At 45.5% G+C, this 14,839-nt stretch overlaps 1 protein-coding gene and 1 non-coding gene across 2 annotated transcripts; both read left to right on the top strand.

The window, feature by feature from the left end:
• The first annotated feature begins 1,340 nt into the window (after positions 1 to 1,340).
• Positions 1,341 to 1,413, top strand: TRNAR-CCU (transfer RNA arginine (anticodon CCU)). Its single transcript has one exon. It is a non-coding gene; the product is annotated as a tRNA-Arg (tRNA).
• Positions 1,414 to 4,321: 2,908 nt separating this feature from the next.
• On the top strand, positions 4,322 to 12,739 carry PIN4 (peptidylprolyl cis/trans isomerase, NIMA-interacting 4). Its single transcript, XM_060002647.1, has 4 exons — positions 4,322 to 4,461; positions 6,729 to 6,802; positions 12,059 to 12,178; positions 12,570 to 12,739. Exons 1-4 carry the CDS (start codon positions 4,419 to 4,421, stop codon positions 12,726 to 12,728), a joined length of 396 nt encoding a protein of 131 aa, XP_059858630.1. The 5' UTR covers positions 4,322 to 4,418; the 3' UTR covers positions 12,729 to 12,739.
• The last annotated feature ends 2,100 nt before the right edge of the window (positions 12,740 to 14,839 follow it).

Raw genomic sequence — 14,839 nt, 5'->3', positions numbered from 1 at the left:
CTCCTCGCCTCTGTGCTTCTGGGCTTGGGAGGTACAGCACTATAGGCAGAGGCAATCACCTTCTAGATTACTCCGAACCAATACACTGACACATAAACCAGAGGTGAGTTTATTTCTGTCTCATGGTGGGGCCATAACTTGGCCCTGGCACCTCTTGGGCACAGAGGTCCCTGGGAAGCTGACTTGGAGAACAGGCACTCAGAACAAAGGGAACTGGATGTTCTTGAATTTCATTTACAGGATGGCAAAGCCTGGAGCAGTGTCATCATGCAGAGGGTACCAGCTTAGAAGTCACACAGCCCTAAGTTCTGAGCCCAACAGTGCCACAGTCCTTAGCTGTGAAAACTTGAACACATTACTTAACTTCTCTGAGCCTGTGTCTTCAGCTCTGAAATGGCACTGATGATTCTCGGCCAATAAGACTGTTGTGAAAACTAAGAGAGATCATGAAGATATCTCATGCCACATATGCCATTTGTGTCACCATTGCCTCAAATGAACACTGCCTCCAAAAAAAATCCTCCTCACTAGACACTGGAATATTAATGTTCTCCAGAAACTGCAGCTCTTTTGCTTAGACAATGCTGGACAAACCTAGATGGAATCTTCTTCTCTGACGCCCTTTTTAAAAAAACAGTTGGGCTTCCCTGGTGGCGCAGTGGTTGGGAATCTGCCTGCCAGTGCAGGGGACATGGGTTCAAGCCCTGGTCCAGGAAGATTCCACATGCCCCGGAGCAAGTAAGCCCGGGTGCCACAACTACTGAGTCTGCGCTCTAGAGCTTGCGAGCCACAACTACTGAGCCCACGAGCCACAACTACTGCAGCCAGCGCGCCTAGAGCCCATGCTCCACAACAAGAGAAGCCAGGACAATGAGAAACCCACGCACGGGAACGAAGAGTAGCCCCCGCTCGCCTCAACTAGAGAAAGCCCACGCACAGCAATAAAGACCCAACACAGCCAAATATAAAAACAAATAAATAAATAAATTTATTTAAAAAAAACAGTTGTTGGACTTCCCTGGTGGTGCACTGGTTAAGAATCTGCCTGCCAATGCAGAGGACATGGGTTCGAGCCCTGATCTGGGAAGATCCCACATGCCGCGGAGCAAATAAGCCCATGTGCCACAACTACTGAGCCTGTGTGCCACAACTACTGAAGCCCACGTGCCTAGAGCCCGTGCTCCACAACAAGAGAAGCCACCGCAATGAGAAGCCCATGCACCGCAATGAAGAGTAGCCCCCGCTCGCCGCAACCAGAGAAAGCCTGTGCCCAGCAACGAAGACCCAACGCAGCCAAAAATAAATAAATTAAAACAACAAAAAAAACAGTTGTTGGGACTTCCCTGGTGGCACAGTGGTTAAGACTCTGTGCTCCTAATGCAGGGGGCCCAGGTTCAATCCCTGGTCAGGGAACTAGATCCCACATGCATGCTGCAACTAAGAGTTTGCATGCCACAACTAAGAAGCCCTCGAGCTGCAACTAAAGAGCCTGTGAGCCGCATCTAAGGAGCCCACAACTAAGACATGGTGCAACCAAATAAATAATAAAATAAGTAATTTTTTTTTAAAACAGTTGTTCAAAGCTTATCTCATGCCAGACATGTTACAACAGCATGAAGAGGGACAGAAAGTTTTCTGCCCACTGACTGTGCTCAGGAGACACATCCATCCCATCAGCAATATCCCTCCATCCATGTGCCTTGATGGGTGGCTACTTTTGCAGGTGGCTATTCTCATCTACCATGTACTGAATTTTCCTGGTTTCAGTTTCCAAAGGTGACCTTTTTCTACCTTTGTCCCTAGAGTCTGGGGCCCAGAGCTCCCCATACACTGACCTCCTCTGAATGGGATCAACTAGAGCTCTGTGTTTTGTTGCATCAAGGCCCCCTTTCAGAATAAGCTCTGCTGGCATCTCAAACGGGAAAGAAACTGCAGCCCTTTGGTTGTGGAGCAGGTGGGGCGGGACAGTGAGTTTGGGTCAAGGTTTGTGAACTTGTGTCCTGGGAAGAGGGCTGCCAGCTTCCCTGCCTGATTTTCCTCATTTAAGAAATGTGTGGAAGAATCAGTCTGAGGAGATAATTAATAGAAAATACGACTGGCAGCCATCCCTGGCTCTGACTCACTGTGCACACTCCTGCAGTCGTTACCATGGTTTCGAGGCTGAAGTTTTCTCCTCTCTGCCCCCCTGCCCGCCTTGCTGTTCATTCGTCACTCTGCTCCCACAGACTCCTCCACAGCTGGCCTCCACAGACTGGTGCAGACTTAACCCTGTATAGAGGCTAGCTTTTTTGTTGTTTGTTTTACAAATAGCATTATCTTTTTTCTTGAATAAAAAAAATATATATATATACATATGCCAATTCATATAAGCAGAATATAATTTAAACAGAAAAAAAAATGAAAGTTAGCCATAAACTCACATCCCAAAGCTAACACTTAAGATGTTTGTGATGCACACTGCATACTTGAGATCGTACATGATTTTATCAGTCTTAAAGTGCTTTTGACCTCGAAACCCCTGGACCTATGCCCATCGTTTTCTCCTTTGAACTACTGGCCTTTAGGCACTGCTTTGGGCACATTCAGCCACTTACACAGGCTTGTTTATTACTGTTGTTGTTGTTATCTGCTGGAATGCACAGAACTCTCACAACGTTCCAGGCACCAAGCATTTGCCAGGTACGTCAGCCATTTAATGCTGGCTCTTCATTGGGGTCTGAACTTTGCTTCATTCCCACTCCAAGACTGCCATAGCCAGTGGTTGCAGGAAAGGCTGTCCCCTAAGAAAAACCAGAAGTAAAGGTGCCCCCTCGGCCTCCTGGCTGTGGATGAACTGATGAATATAAGGCCATACTGTCATTGTCAACCCGCCCCATCTCCCAGCTGAACTTTGAAAGTCAATACACAGGTGGGATCCACCTCAGAAGTGGGGGAGCAATGATCTCCTCAGCGCTGGATGTGTTCCCCACAGTTGATCACTCCCAATCCAAAACAAGGAGTGCCTAAGCTGTAACGTGTTCAGAAATGACAGCAGTACAACATGAGGGGGCTGCTTGTAATGTATGAGTTGGAGGTGGCACAGTCTCAGAAATACTTGATCTCCCAGTCTGGGCATGAAGCATGCCAAGTCCCACAAGACTGTATCCAAAAACTAAACTCTGAGACGGAGGACCTATACATTCTGGCTGGCAGGGGCAAGCTAGGACAGCTATCTCATGGAGTAGAGGAAAAGCCCTGACCTTATATTGGGAGGAGAGGGGTTGTGGATAAGGGTAAAACGTTTGAGGGCATAAATTCAAAACTCATTCACCTTATGCTAACACTCCACAAGCTAGTTGTTGTTTTATGTGCTTTACAAATATGAACTTGTTTAATTCTCTTCACACCCTATTAGAAGGTATTATTATCATCAATTCCATTCTACAGATGATGAAACTGAGCCAAAGAGAGGTGAGCTAACTTCCTCAAGGTCACAGAGCTAGTAACCAAATGGTGGAGCAGCGATTTGAAGCCAGGCGGTCCAGAATCCATGCTTTTAACTATATTACGCTGTACCATTACAGAAATTTTGGAAACTGTGCAGAAACATACACTGCACTGGCACCACTGGTCACGTTTTGCTGGATAGTCTTCCTGTCCTCTATAAGCAAATATTATATAGTACACGAGATGCCTTTTCTTAAAAAAAAATCATATTCTATAGCTTGGTCTGTAACCTTCCTTAAAGCCATTTCTCGTGTCTCTACCGAGAGCTTTACACTAGTTATTTGGGGATATATGTACACGTATAGCTGATTCACTTTGTTATACAGCAGAAACTAACACGCCATTGTAAAGCAAATATACTCCAATAAAGATGTTAAAAAAAAAGTACCTTTTGAACCTAGTCAACTACAGGCTGCAAAATAAACTTTAAAAACGAAAACCCGTAAGGGAGTGTAGGCCCGTGTGTAGGAGGGCGCAGGAGGGAGAGGCGGCCGCCACTGCTCTTCCTGCTTTGCCTTTGTCTGGCGGCCCCGTGGGATTGGCTACAGCCAGCGCGGAGAGACTGCAGTGGTCCGCGGCTTTCACTACGCACGCATCGAGGTGGTGGGTAGGGAAGCGGGAGACTGGGGGCAAATAAGGGCATGTAGAAGAAGTTCAAAAAGCGCAGAGGCTGGGTTTCCCGCCCCGGCCCCAACCTTTGACTCCGCCCCTCTACCCGGCCCAAGCTCCTTATTGGTCAGACTCTTCAGCCCCCATTGGCCCTAGAGCCAAAGGACCGGGCCTGTCCCAAGATATGCCTGCTTCCGGAGCCACAGTAAGGATGGCCAATTGCGATGTTACTTTCAGGCATATGTTTAGGACATACCGGTGGGGCCTGAAGGGGCTTTGTGCGGTAACCGAAGCAGTTGAGAGCTCGACGGCGAATTTCGGAGATGCCTCCAAAAGGAAAAAGCGTATCTGGGAAACGAGGGAAAGGTAGGGCAGCCAGAGCAACCAAGGAGAATGGGGTTGGGTGAGGAGCGTGGGGGAGGGAGCAGACCGGCGGTCCTCGGGGTCCGGGGTGGAGGCAGCGGGTGGCCAGTTACTAGAAGACTGACCAGGAAGTGATAAGTTGGAGACAGTCAGTGTGGACTTCTCTGGAAGGTTTTGATTAAAAAGCATGGGGATGTAGTTTTTAAGACTGCGGGGCAGGGACTGGGTAGGAGTCTTGAGAGTGGTAAAGGTTTGGAATAGTCGTTGGGGTGATGGGAAAGGGGATGAAACACTTACAAAAGGATTTCCCTCAGGGCTGAGAGCCTAAGATTGAAGGCCATGAATTTGTAGAGGGCACGATCTGCTTAGTCATGATTTACCTAGTACCATATAAGTGGCACAATACAGTACTGAAAAGAGCTAGGTGTAGACTTGAGCCAAGGTTGAGGTTTTGTTGGACAATGATAATAGAAGGAAAGCAGCACAAGGGAATTAAGGGTGCCAGTGGGGACGCAGTTCAGATGATCAAGCATGGGATCCAGACTGGGAAGGGAATGAGAAGTCTGATAGTCTAGGGGGACATAGCAGGATAAAGAGACTGAATGGGGGGGGGCGGTTCTGTGAAATTAAAGAGCCCGTGTTGTGGGAATGAGGCATGAGAAAGTTGGAAGAACAGAGTTGTAGCCAGAGACTGAACTACTAGTTCTGAGTGGCACAGTTCCATCGTGTTTCCCTGGCAACAGGTGGCCTGGAGTAAAAGGCATGGGCATTTGGGAAGGAGGTCCAGAACTGTGAGATTAGACTGTTGGATGATTCCTCTGCATAGATGGTGAGGTCATCCAAGATGATGGCAGTGGTGAGGGTGGAAAGGAAGCCTGAAGTTGCCAGAGTTGTCAGTCAATCAGGGAGTGAGGTGGCAGTCAGAAGATGACAGCATCCAGTGGGGGAGAGGATGGAATAATTGGAAGGTATCATTGTTCTAGAGTGAATATACAGCAACCCCCTTGAAGAGTTTGGTGTAATAAAACTCCTTTGGCAGTAACATTTTCTTAGGCATTTGGTGGTCAGCATTTTGGATTTTCAGTTTGGTTGAGCATTTATTGAACAACTGTTGTGTGCTAGGCTTTGGAGATCCTAAGACAAGTAAGATGGAGTCTCCTGAATAAAATTTGTCAATGGCTCCCTATTACTTCTAGGATAAATTCCAAGTTCCTTAATGGGGCCTACAGGCCCTCATGCCCTAATGCTCAACCACCTCCCCTGGGCTCATCTCACAGCACTCCCACCTCAGATTTGGCTTCACCCATAGTTACCTGCACATACTACACTGTTCCCTCACCCTGGAATGTCTCCTCACCTCTGTCCTTTCTTTGCCTGGTCAGCTCCTACTCATCCAGGAAAGCTTCCCTGACTGGCTAAAATGTCCCTTTGTGCTTCCACAGCCTGCTGTCTATAGAGCATAGCTCATTCTCCTGAAAAGATCTATTTTACATAACTTTACATAACCATCTTCCCCAGTAGTATATGAGCTCCCTGAAGGAAGGTACCATGGCTTGTTAATCTTTGTATCCCCAGTGCCTGGAACTTAGTTATTTAGGAAATGTTTATTGAACTGAACACTTAATCCAACAATAGTTCTTAGGAATATCAGCCTCTAACAGTAAGTATGCTGCCATCAATACAGAAGTTGGCATAGTAGCAAAATGACACAGTAGTAAAATGTAGAATGCTGCCAGTGGTTCTTAATCTGAATATCGATATCTTTTCTTAGGAAGGTATCAATAGGCAATGTAGTCGACTCCAGGAGTTTGGACATCAATGTGTTCTTTAGCCAAATACGGGTGGTGGGAAATTTGATCTTTATTTAAAATATATTCTTGGAGATTTTACTTACTGGAATTGTGAGTATTCAGATACATAGTTGCAGTGCTTATTAGAAATCTCACAAGAGCTCAGGGGTTTGCCCTTAGAAGGCAGGATTTCATATTGGGTCCAGAGAATCTGGGCCAGGCTTTTGGCACTCCCATTCAACTATTAGCACACTCACTTGTGTATCCATTTTCCTTGCAGGGTTTATGTAGGGCACAAATTCCCTGTTTTAAGAGGTGAGTCACAGGTTAATTTAGCTTGATGTAGTAAAGTGTCTACAGAGTTCCCTTTTGAAGCTTGGTGCTATGATGGAAGTATCAACTCCTATTGTGTTGAACTTTTCTGTACATAACACGGTGAAGGTGCAGTTTAAATGAGTACCTGTCATCTCTTCTCTAAAGGAAAAGCAGCCTCTGGGAGTGATAGTTCTGACAAGAAGGCGCAGGGTCCCAAAGGTGGTGGCAATGCAGTAAAGGTGAGTTACTTGTTCCTTTTTTTCATGTTAAATATAAATAATATACATTTGTTATTTTGGTTCACATAAAAGGAAAAGACAGTATGCTTAACTCATTCTAAGGCTAACCTAATACTGATGTACGATAGCACAAAAGTGGAAAATAATAGATCACTTTCATTTATGAAAAGTAATTCCTTTTAAATATTTTCTCAAATGTTTTCTCAGACATCCAGAATTTCTTCATACTCTAGTATTTTTCCTTAAAATGTGTTGTTAGGTCTTCCCAAGTAAGTGAATGAATTATTTCTCAGGACGAAATAATATTTGACAAAACGAAGAACTGAGATGAACAGGCAAAGGCACGGGTCTCATTAGATAGTTCCCCTGCTGGTGAGCTACAAGCCAGAGCCCTGACCATGAAAATGAGGGGAGATGGTTGCAGATAATTACTTGAAGTACTTGACCTAGTGCCAGAGGGGTGTCTGCCCTGGGAAAATATAATCTGCAAACAGAATTATACCGCTTAGTGCTACGTAACAAGGCAGTTACCACGTTTCAGTCAGTTTATGGGGTTCCATACTTTGATTCATTCATTCATTAAAGATTTAGTGACATCTGCCCTGTGCTAAGCAGTGTATTAAATTCTGGGTATTTAAAAAAAAAGCAGATAAGAGATGGTCCCTGTTATCACAGTCTAGTCGGGAGCAGTTAGGTAAAGAAATTTCATTGCTATATGAGAAGAGCTGTAGTGGAGTTGTATCATATAAATGCACCCATACACATGCAGCCAAAGAAAAGGAGAGCAAATGTAAAGAGTGTGGGCCATTCTGCCCACTTTTCTACTCAGTGAACCCAGAGAGAGAGATGGGAGACATGAATTTGATTTTCCATAGTCGACCTCCATTCATGTATGAATATCCAACCATGTAAAGTGGGATTCTGGTATCCAAAGATAATTTTCATAAAACATGGTGCCTGAATGCAAGCCAGCTACTTCGTCCTGGGGTCCAGCTGAAGAAGCGGTCATTGTTACAACACAGGTTGGGGAGACAGGCTGTGTTGGGCTTACTGAGGGCTGACGTGTTGTTTCAAGTACACCATCTTCATAAGTGTTGTTGTAGGGTAATTTTGACTGTTATGTGCTGACTTTCACAGGCACCTAACCTAAGAGACTGCTCCACTGCATATGGCTTTAAAGAGGCATCTTGTCCTTTCTGGAAAAAAATAAGTTCAGTGTGGCTATACCTGAGGTATATGGAAAGGAGTGGCATGTAATTAGCTAGGAAAGTCAATTAGGATTAAACTCTTTTGTTAAGCTTTTTCTTTTGAGATAATTTTAGACTCTTATTCAGTTGTAAGGTAGATGTACCTTTTATACATGTAAATGTACTTTTTACCGTTTCCCCAATGGTAACATCTTAACAAAACCCTAGTACATTAGCACAACCAGGAGATTGTCATTGCTACAGTCAAGATCCAGAACATTTCCATCACCCCAGGGATTCCTCCTGTTGCCCTTTTATAGTGATGCCCACTTCCCTCCCACCCCTACCCCTGCCCCCTCCTTGACCCCAGAGCAGTGACTAATCTCTTCTTCATTTCTGTAATTTTATGATTTCCATATGAGTGAAATGATACAGTGTGTAACCTTTCGGGATTGGATTTTTTTCCGCTCAGCATAGTTCTCTGGAGATTTCATTCCGGTTGTGTGTATCCATAGTCTGTTCCTTTGTATTACTGAGTAGTGTTCCGTGGAATGGAAGTGCCATAGTGTGTTGAACTGTTCACCTGCTAGAGTACAGCTGGGTTGTCAGTGTTTGTGAAGGCCCCAGCAGGGGAGGGACCCCAAACCCTCCAGCCTTTTAGGATCTAGGCTCCTTCCACATCCTGCTATTCTGCTTCAGACCTCACTCCTGAACCCACCCCTGCCCTGTGTCACTAGAGCTGCCCAGATTCTGAAACCCACCTGCCGACCACAACTTCCTTCCTTCCCCTCACTTCCCACCTCCCCCAATCCTGTCCTGTTCCTCTCCACACACAGACTTCCAGGCAGGCCCTCAAGCCTGCCCTGTTCGCCTCACCTTCTCTAAGGCCTCATGTCTGTTCTCCAAGTCCTGTATGTCTTGTAGGCTGGAAATTAGATGGAAGGGTTTGACCACAGGATCAAGGAGCCCCACCTCCTTTTTCTTTGGGTCATCCACTGCATCCACCTGCCAGACTACAGCTCAGGATCAATCCAATTATCTACTTTCTTTACACTCAGACCCAGAACTGCTGGGCCCCACTGGAGAGTCACACAGCCTCAGGGGTTGGGGCCACTGATTCCTGGTCTCTAACCTGAGCTGGGCCCTCAGTACTGCACAGCGATCCTTTGCCACTTGCCTCAAGCCATCCACCACCCTCCTCCAGTCAGTCAGCAGACAACTTCATCCAGGGTTCTCAACCCCTGTGTACATCAGATTCACCTGAAGAGCTTCTAAAAGTCTCAGTGCCTAGGGACCCACCCCAGACCAGCTGCCTCAGAATCTCTGGCGTGTGGGGACTGGACCTTGATGTATTTTTTAGAAGCTCTTGGTGTGATTCTGACATTTGCCAGAGTTGAGAAACACTGATCCAGTCTCGTGGGGTTGGTGTGAGGATTTCATGAGATCACACATGTAAAGCGCTTAGCACAGTGCCTAGCGAGTATTAAGTACTCGATAACTGAAATATTGTCATAATTGTCACAAGAAAATGGAAACTAGAACTTTAGTCACGAACTCATGGCTTCCCAGCCCCCTTCCAACAAAGTTATCTTCACCCACACCTCCCTCATCTCTCTTACCTCTCTTCCTTTAAGGCTAACTGATTTTTCCAGCAGTGCTCTGAATGCCTAGCCTTGCTCCTTCATTTATCTCCACCCTCTTTCTTTGCTCTGTCTTCAACCTTTCCCTCTTTACTGCATCTTTCCCTTCATTCTGAAAATATAGCCAGGGACCTTTAAAATATATCTGTGACTGTGACCCTTTCCCTTTGACTAGAGCCCTTTCTCCTTCTTTTCTAACTCAGTTAGTTGGGGAAGCCCCACCCACATTACTGGCCTGCTTCCTGTTACTTCCTCAGTCAGTTGCTGAAGCCTGGCTTCTGCACTTACTACTCTTCTGAAACAGCTTTTGCTAAGGTCCTCAGTCAATCATTGCTAAATTGATTGTACTTCTAACCTGATCACTCTGAAGCATTTAACCCTGTTGACCATTTCCTCCTTGAAACTTTCTCTTGCCTTGGTTTCTTTTAACACACCTTTCTCTCTACCTGTCTGGCCCTTCGTTTTTATCATGCTTGTTGAGCTTCTTTCTTTGCTTATTGCTTATACATTGATATTCTCCACGGATGTCTTGAGTCTGCTTTCCTCCTCTTCTCATTCTGTGTAGCCTCCCAGGGTGATCCGTCACCTCCCATAGCGTCAGCTGCTACTTCCATGCTCATCACTCCCACATTCTCTGGAACTTGGTCTCTCCTAAGACACGAGTCTCATACAGTTGCCAGTTGGTCGGTCACACTTGCAAACTCCACAGGTACTACAGACTCATTATGTCTAACCCATCAAACTGTCTAAAGCAGAATACTTGTTTATTCATTTATAAAGTGGTGGATGGGATCCCCTTTCTATGATCATGAATGCTGTGTGCACTTTCCCAATCATTGAACCAGAAGGTTGCTTTGTGAGTGTAGAAGCGGAAAGACGGAGGCAGTTGAGAAGGTGTTTTAGCCAGGCCAAGATGAGGTCTGAGAAGCCATCCTCGTCCCCCAACATGTATCGCTCTAGTGTCCAGACTGTTTGTCCCTGTCTCCCGTGGACAGTGCTGGACACATTCTATAGAAGTTTGCCTCCCTGAGCCCTACTTTTTGATACATTCTTTCCTTTGCTGTGTCTATCTCCTGTGTCGCTCTTCCAGTCAGGGATCCTCTCACCCCCAGTTTCAGTAATTGAATCCTGAGGACAGCCATGGTTTGTCTGTCTCTACAGGGAGACACCTTTAGCCCCCACCCTAGTACACGACAGTAAGAAATGAATAACGGATTCTATTTGAATAGAACAGAGAAATGGGAAATCCTACAAAACAGATATCTTGACAAAATCATTTTTAAGGATATAGTGATTTTTTTAAAACATGGCTTTATGTAAACATAGGTTACATTTGAATACTTCTCTAGGGTTGAGTATTCTTTTTTAAAAAGAGTTATTTGTTATTTATTTTATTTTTGGCTGTGTTGGGGCTTAGTTGCGACACGCGGGATCTTTCGTTGCAGCTCGCGGGCTTCTCTCTAGTTGTGGCGTGCGGTTTTTCTCTTCTCTAGTTGTGGCGAGCAAGCTCCAGGTTGCGTGGGCTCTGTAGTTGTGGTGCAGGGGTTCCAGAGCGCGTGCGCTCTGTAGTTTTTGCAGCACACGGGCTCTGCTTGAGGCGGGCAATCTCAGTAGTTGTGGTACACAGGCTTAGTTACCCCGCGGCATGCGGGATCTTAGTTCCCTGACCAGGGATCAAACCAGTGTCCCCTGCATTGGCAGGCGGATTCTTAACCATTGCACCACCAGGGAAGTCCCCGGGTTGAGTATTCTTAATCTTCAACATATGATTCGTTTTCAAAGTGTTAAATTGTGGGGAGGCTTTATACATTGGGCCTCTTTTGGTGAAAAGTATTTCCTGGTGGGTTTTTTTCATATCATCCCCACTCTGATGAAATAATAGCTAACCTTTATTGAGTGCTAGCTGCATCACCTCAATCTTCACAACCCTATGAGAACATACAGGTACTGTTATCTCAGTGCACAAATGGGGAAACATTTAGAGGTTTAAAAACATGCCTAAGGGACTTCTCTGGTGGTTCAGTGGTTAATCCCTGGCTGGGGAACTAAGATCCTGCATGCTGTGAGGTACAGCCTAAAAAAAAAATGCCTAAGATCATACAGGAGAGTGGGGATTTGACTCGACCTAAGCTCTCAAGCATTATCATGTTTCCTCCTCCTGTTACCATTGAGGTACATGGTAAAGGCTGGGAGCTTCCCACAGCCAGGTGCCCATTTTCCATCTAAATCTGGGTTCTGAAATATTGTCTTGATATGGGAAATGGGTTTGTGGCCATCGCCCAACTGGGCAGACTTCCAGGATTTTCCGTTGCCATGAGCGAATGTGTTTTTTTCACTAGTGGGGGGTAGTCCTGACATGACTGCTGTACTGTGAGGAAAGGAATCATTTGGGTCTCCATGTATTACGTGAACATATTTTTTCCTTGTAGGTCAGACACATTCTGTGTGAAAAACATGGAAAAATCTTGGAAGCCATGGAAAAGTTAAAGTCTGGAATGAAATTCAATGAAGTGGCCACACAATATAGTGAAGATAAAGCCAGGCAAGGGGTATGGTGCACTCATCATTTAACACGGTCCCCATGGAGGACACACAGCAGTAGGGATTATTTCTGTTTCGCCATTAATTTTAGCCGTATCTTAGTTTAAAGATCTTAAAAAAGCAGAAATGTCCAACTTGTGAACAGTTGAATACGGGTCACCTTTGTCTAAACCTAGGCATAACCAAACTTGCACAACTAACAGACACCCAGCAACATTGTGAGTGTTTGTATGTTCAGCCCAGGGTTCAGCCCTGTTTCTCCTTGTCGAGCCTACTTCTCTCCAACCCAGATGAATAAAGCTAGGAACCTTAGCATTTGTGTTGGGAAATTTTCAAGCTACAGTAGAACTGTGCCCTCTTCAGGGCCACTTGACATCACAAATCTTTTGGGTTTTTCAGGGCGACTTGGGTTGGATGACCAGAGGGTCCATGGTGGGACCATTTCAAGAAGCAGCATTCGCCTTGCCTATAAGTGTGCCGGATAAGCCTGTGTTTACAGATCCTCCAGTTAAGACAAAATTCGGGTATCATATTATAATGATTGAAGGGAGAAAATAAAATTGTATGAAAGACTACATGTGTTTTATACGTTGTTTATTTATTTAAAAGGTGTTGAATAATCCTCGTATTTTATGAACTCTGTCATCATGGGTTTGTGGGTGCAGAATCAGGTGGGTAAATGTTGGTGTGCACAGCAGTAGGTATTCAGTCAGTGGTTCTTTTAGATAAGTCAAGCAGGGGCTTCCCTGGTGGCGCAGTGGTTGAGAATCTGTCTGCTAATGCAGGGGACACGGGTTCGAGCCCTGGTCTGGGAGGATCCCACATGCCGCGGAGCAACTAGGCCTGTGAGCCACAACTACTGAGCCTGCGCATCTGGAGGCTGTGCTCTGCAACAAGAGAGGCTGCAATAGTGAGAGGCCCGCGCACCGCAATGAAGAGTGGCCCCTGCTTGCCACAACTAGAGAAAGCCCTCGCACAGAAATGAAGACCCAACACAGCCAAAAAAAATTAATTAATAAACTCCTACCAAAAAAAAAACTTGACGTTTATAAAAAAAAAAAGATAAGTCAAGCAGACTCCTTTTAACCTGTTAGTCCCTTCCCTCTGAGAACTGCTTTATCTGATTCTCAGTATATCCCATAAGTTAATTTAGAAACCATCTCTAGGGGCTTCCGTGGTGGTGCAGTGGTTAAGAATCCACCTGCCAATGTAGGGGACACAGGTTTGAGCCCTGGTCCAGGAAGATCCCACATGCTGCGGAGCAACTAAGCCCGTGCGCCACAGCCATTCAGTCCATGTAGGGAAACAGTGAGCTGGAGTTAGATGCAGACTATGAATTGCTGAATCATACAGTGTTATCACCGGGATTTTTTTCAATAATGACATGTATTCAATCATATCACCCTCCCTAAAATATTAGTCGTCTGTATCCACAGTTCTGCATTCACAGATTCAACCAACTGCAGATCAAAAATATTTTTTTAAAAATTCCAGGGCTGGACTTCCCTGGTGGCGCTGTGGTTAAGAATCCGCCTGCCAATGCAGGGGACACGGGTTCGAGCCCTGGTCCGGGAGGACCCCACATGCCGCGGAGCAACTAAGCTCGTGCACCACAACTACTGAGCCTGTGCTCTACAGCCCGTGAGCCACAACTACTGAAGCCCATGCTCCTAGAGCCCGTGCTCCGCAACAAGAGAAGCCACCACAATGAGAAGCCCATGCACCGCAACGAAGAGTAGCCCCCACTTGCTGCAACTAAAGAAAGCCCACGGGCAGCAACGAAGACCCAACGCAGCCAAAAATTAATTTAAAAATTCCAGAAACTTCCAAAAAGCAAAACTTGAGTTTGCCATGCACAGGCCTAACTATTCACATAACACTTATACTGTATCTACAAACTATTCGCAATTTATATTTATGTTGTATTAGGTATTATAAGTAATCTACAGATGATTTTAAAGTACATGTGAGAATGTGTGTAGGTTATATGTAAATACTACACCATTTTATATAAGGGACTTGAGCATCTGTGGAGTTTGGTATCCACAGGGAGTCCTGGAAGCAATCCCCCTTGGATACTGAGGGGCGACTGTAATAATTTCTTTCGGTAAGAGCAAAATTTTGTACTATCAATAAATAACCTAGGGGCTTCCCTGGTGGCGCAGTGGTTAAGAATCTGCCTGCCAATGCAGGGGACATGGGTTCCAGCCCCGGTCCAGGAAGATGCCACATGCTTCAGAGCAACTAAGCCCGTGCACACAACTACTGAAGCCCGCATGCCTAGAGCCCGTGCTCTGCAACAAGAGAAGCCACTGCTCGCCGCAACTAGAGAGAGCCTGTGCACAGCAACACAGATCCAGTGCAGCCAAAATAAATAAATAATGAAAAACTAAAGCGCTAAAAAAAAAAAAGGTCAATTATTATAGTGGCTTTTCACTAGGTAACACACGGTTAACAATCCATTTCACCCCTTACTGTGTGATCTTGGGCAGGTCACAGCCTCACTGAGCCATTTCCTCAACTAAAAAATGGAAATGCTACCCTCGACCTCAAAGGATTAAACAAGAAACCTGTGTAGAGTACCTAATACATAGTCCGTACTTGATAAATTCTCCAGTGACAGAGCACAGAGTGCTGTGCTGCACTTTATGTTTCTGGGAGGGAACCAA

This window comes from Delphinus delphis, chromosome X, assembly GCF_949987515.2.
Source record: "Delphinus delphis chromosome X, mDelDel1.2, whole genome shotgun sequence".
In the NCBI taxonomy this organism is placed as follows: domain Eukaryota; kingdom Metazoa; phylum Chordata; class Mammalia; order Artiodactyla; family Delphinidae; genus Delphinus; species Delphinus delphis.
Note: the sequence above shows the minus strand (reverse complement) of the source record. Positions and strands in the feature narration are given on the sequence as shown.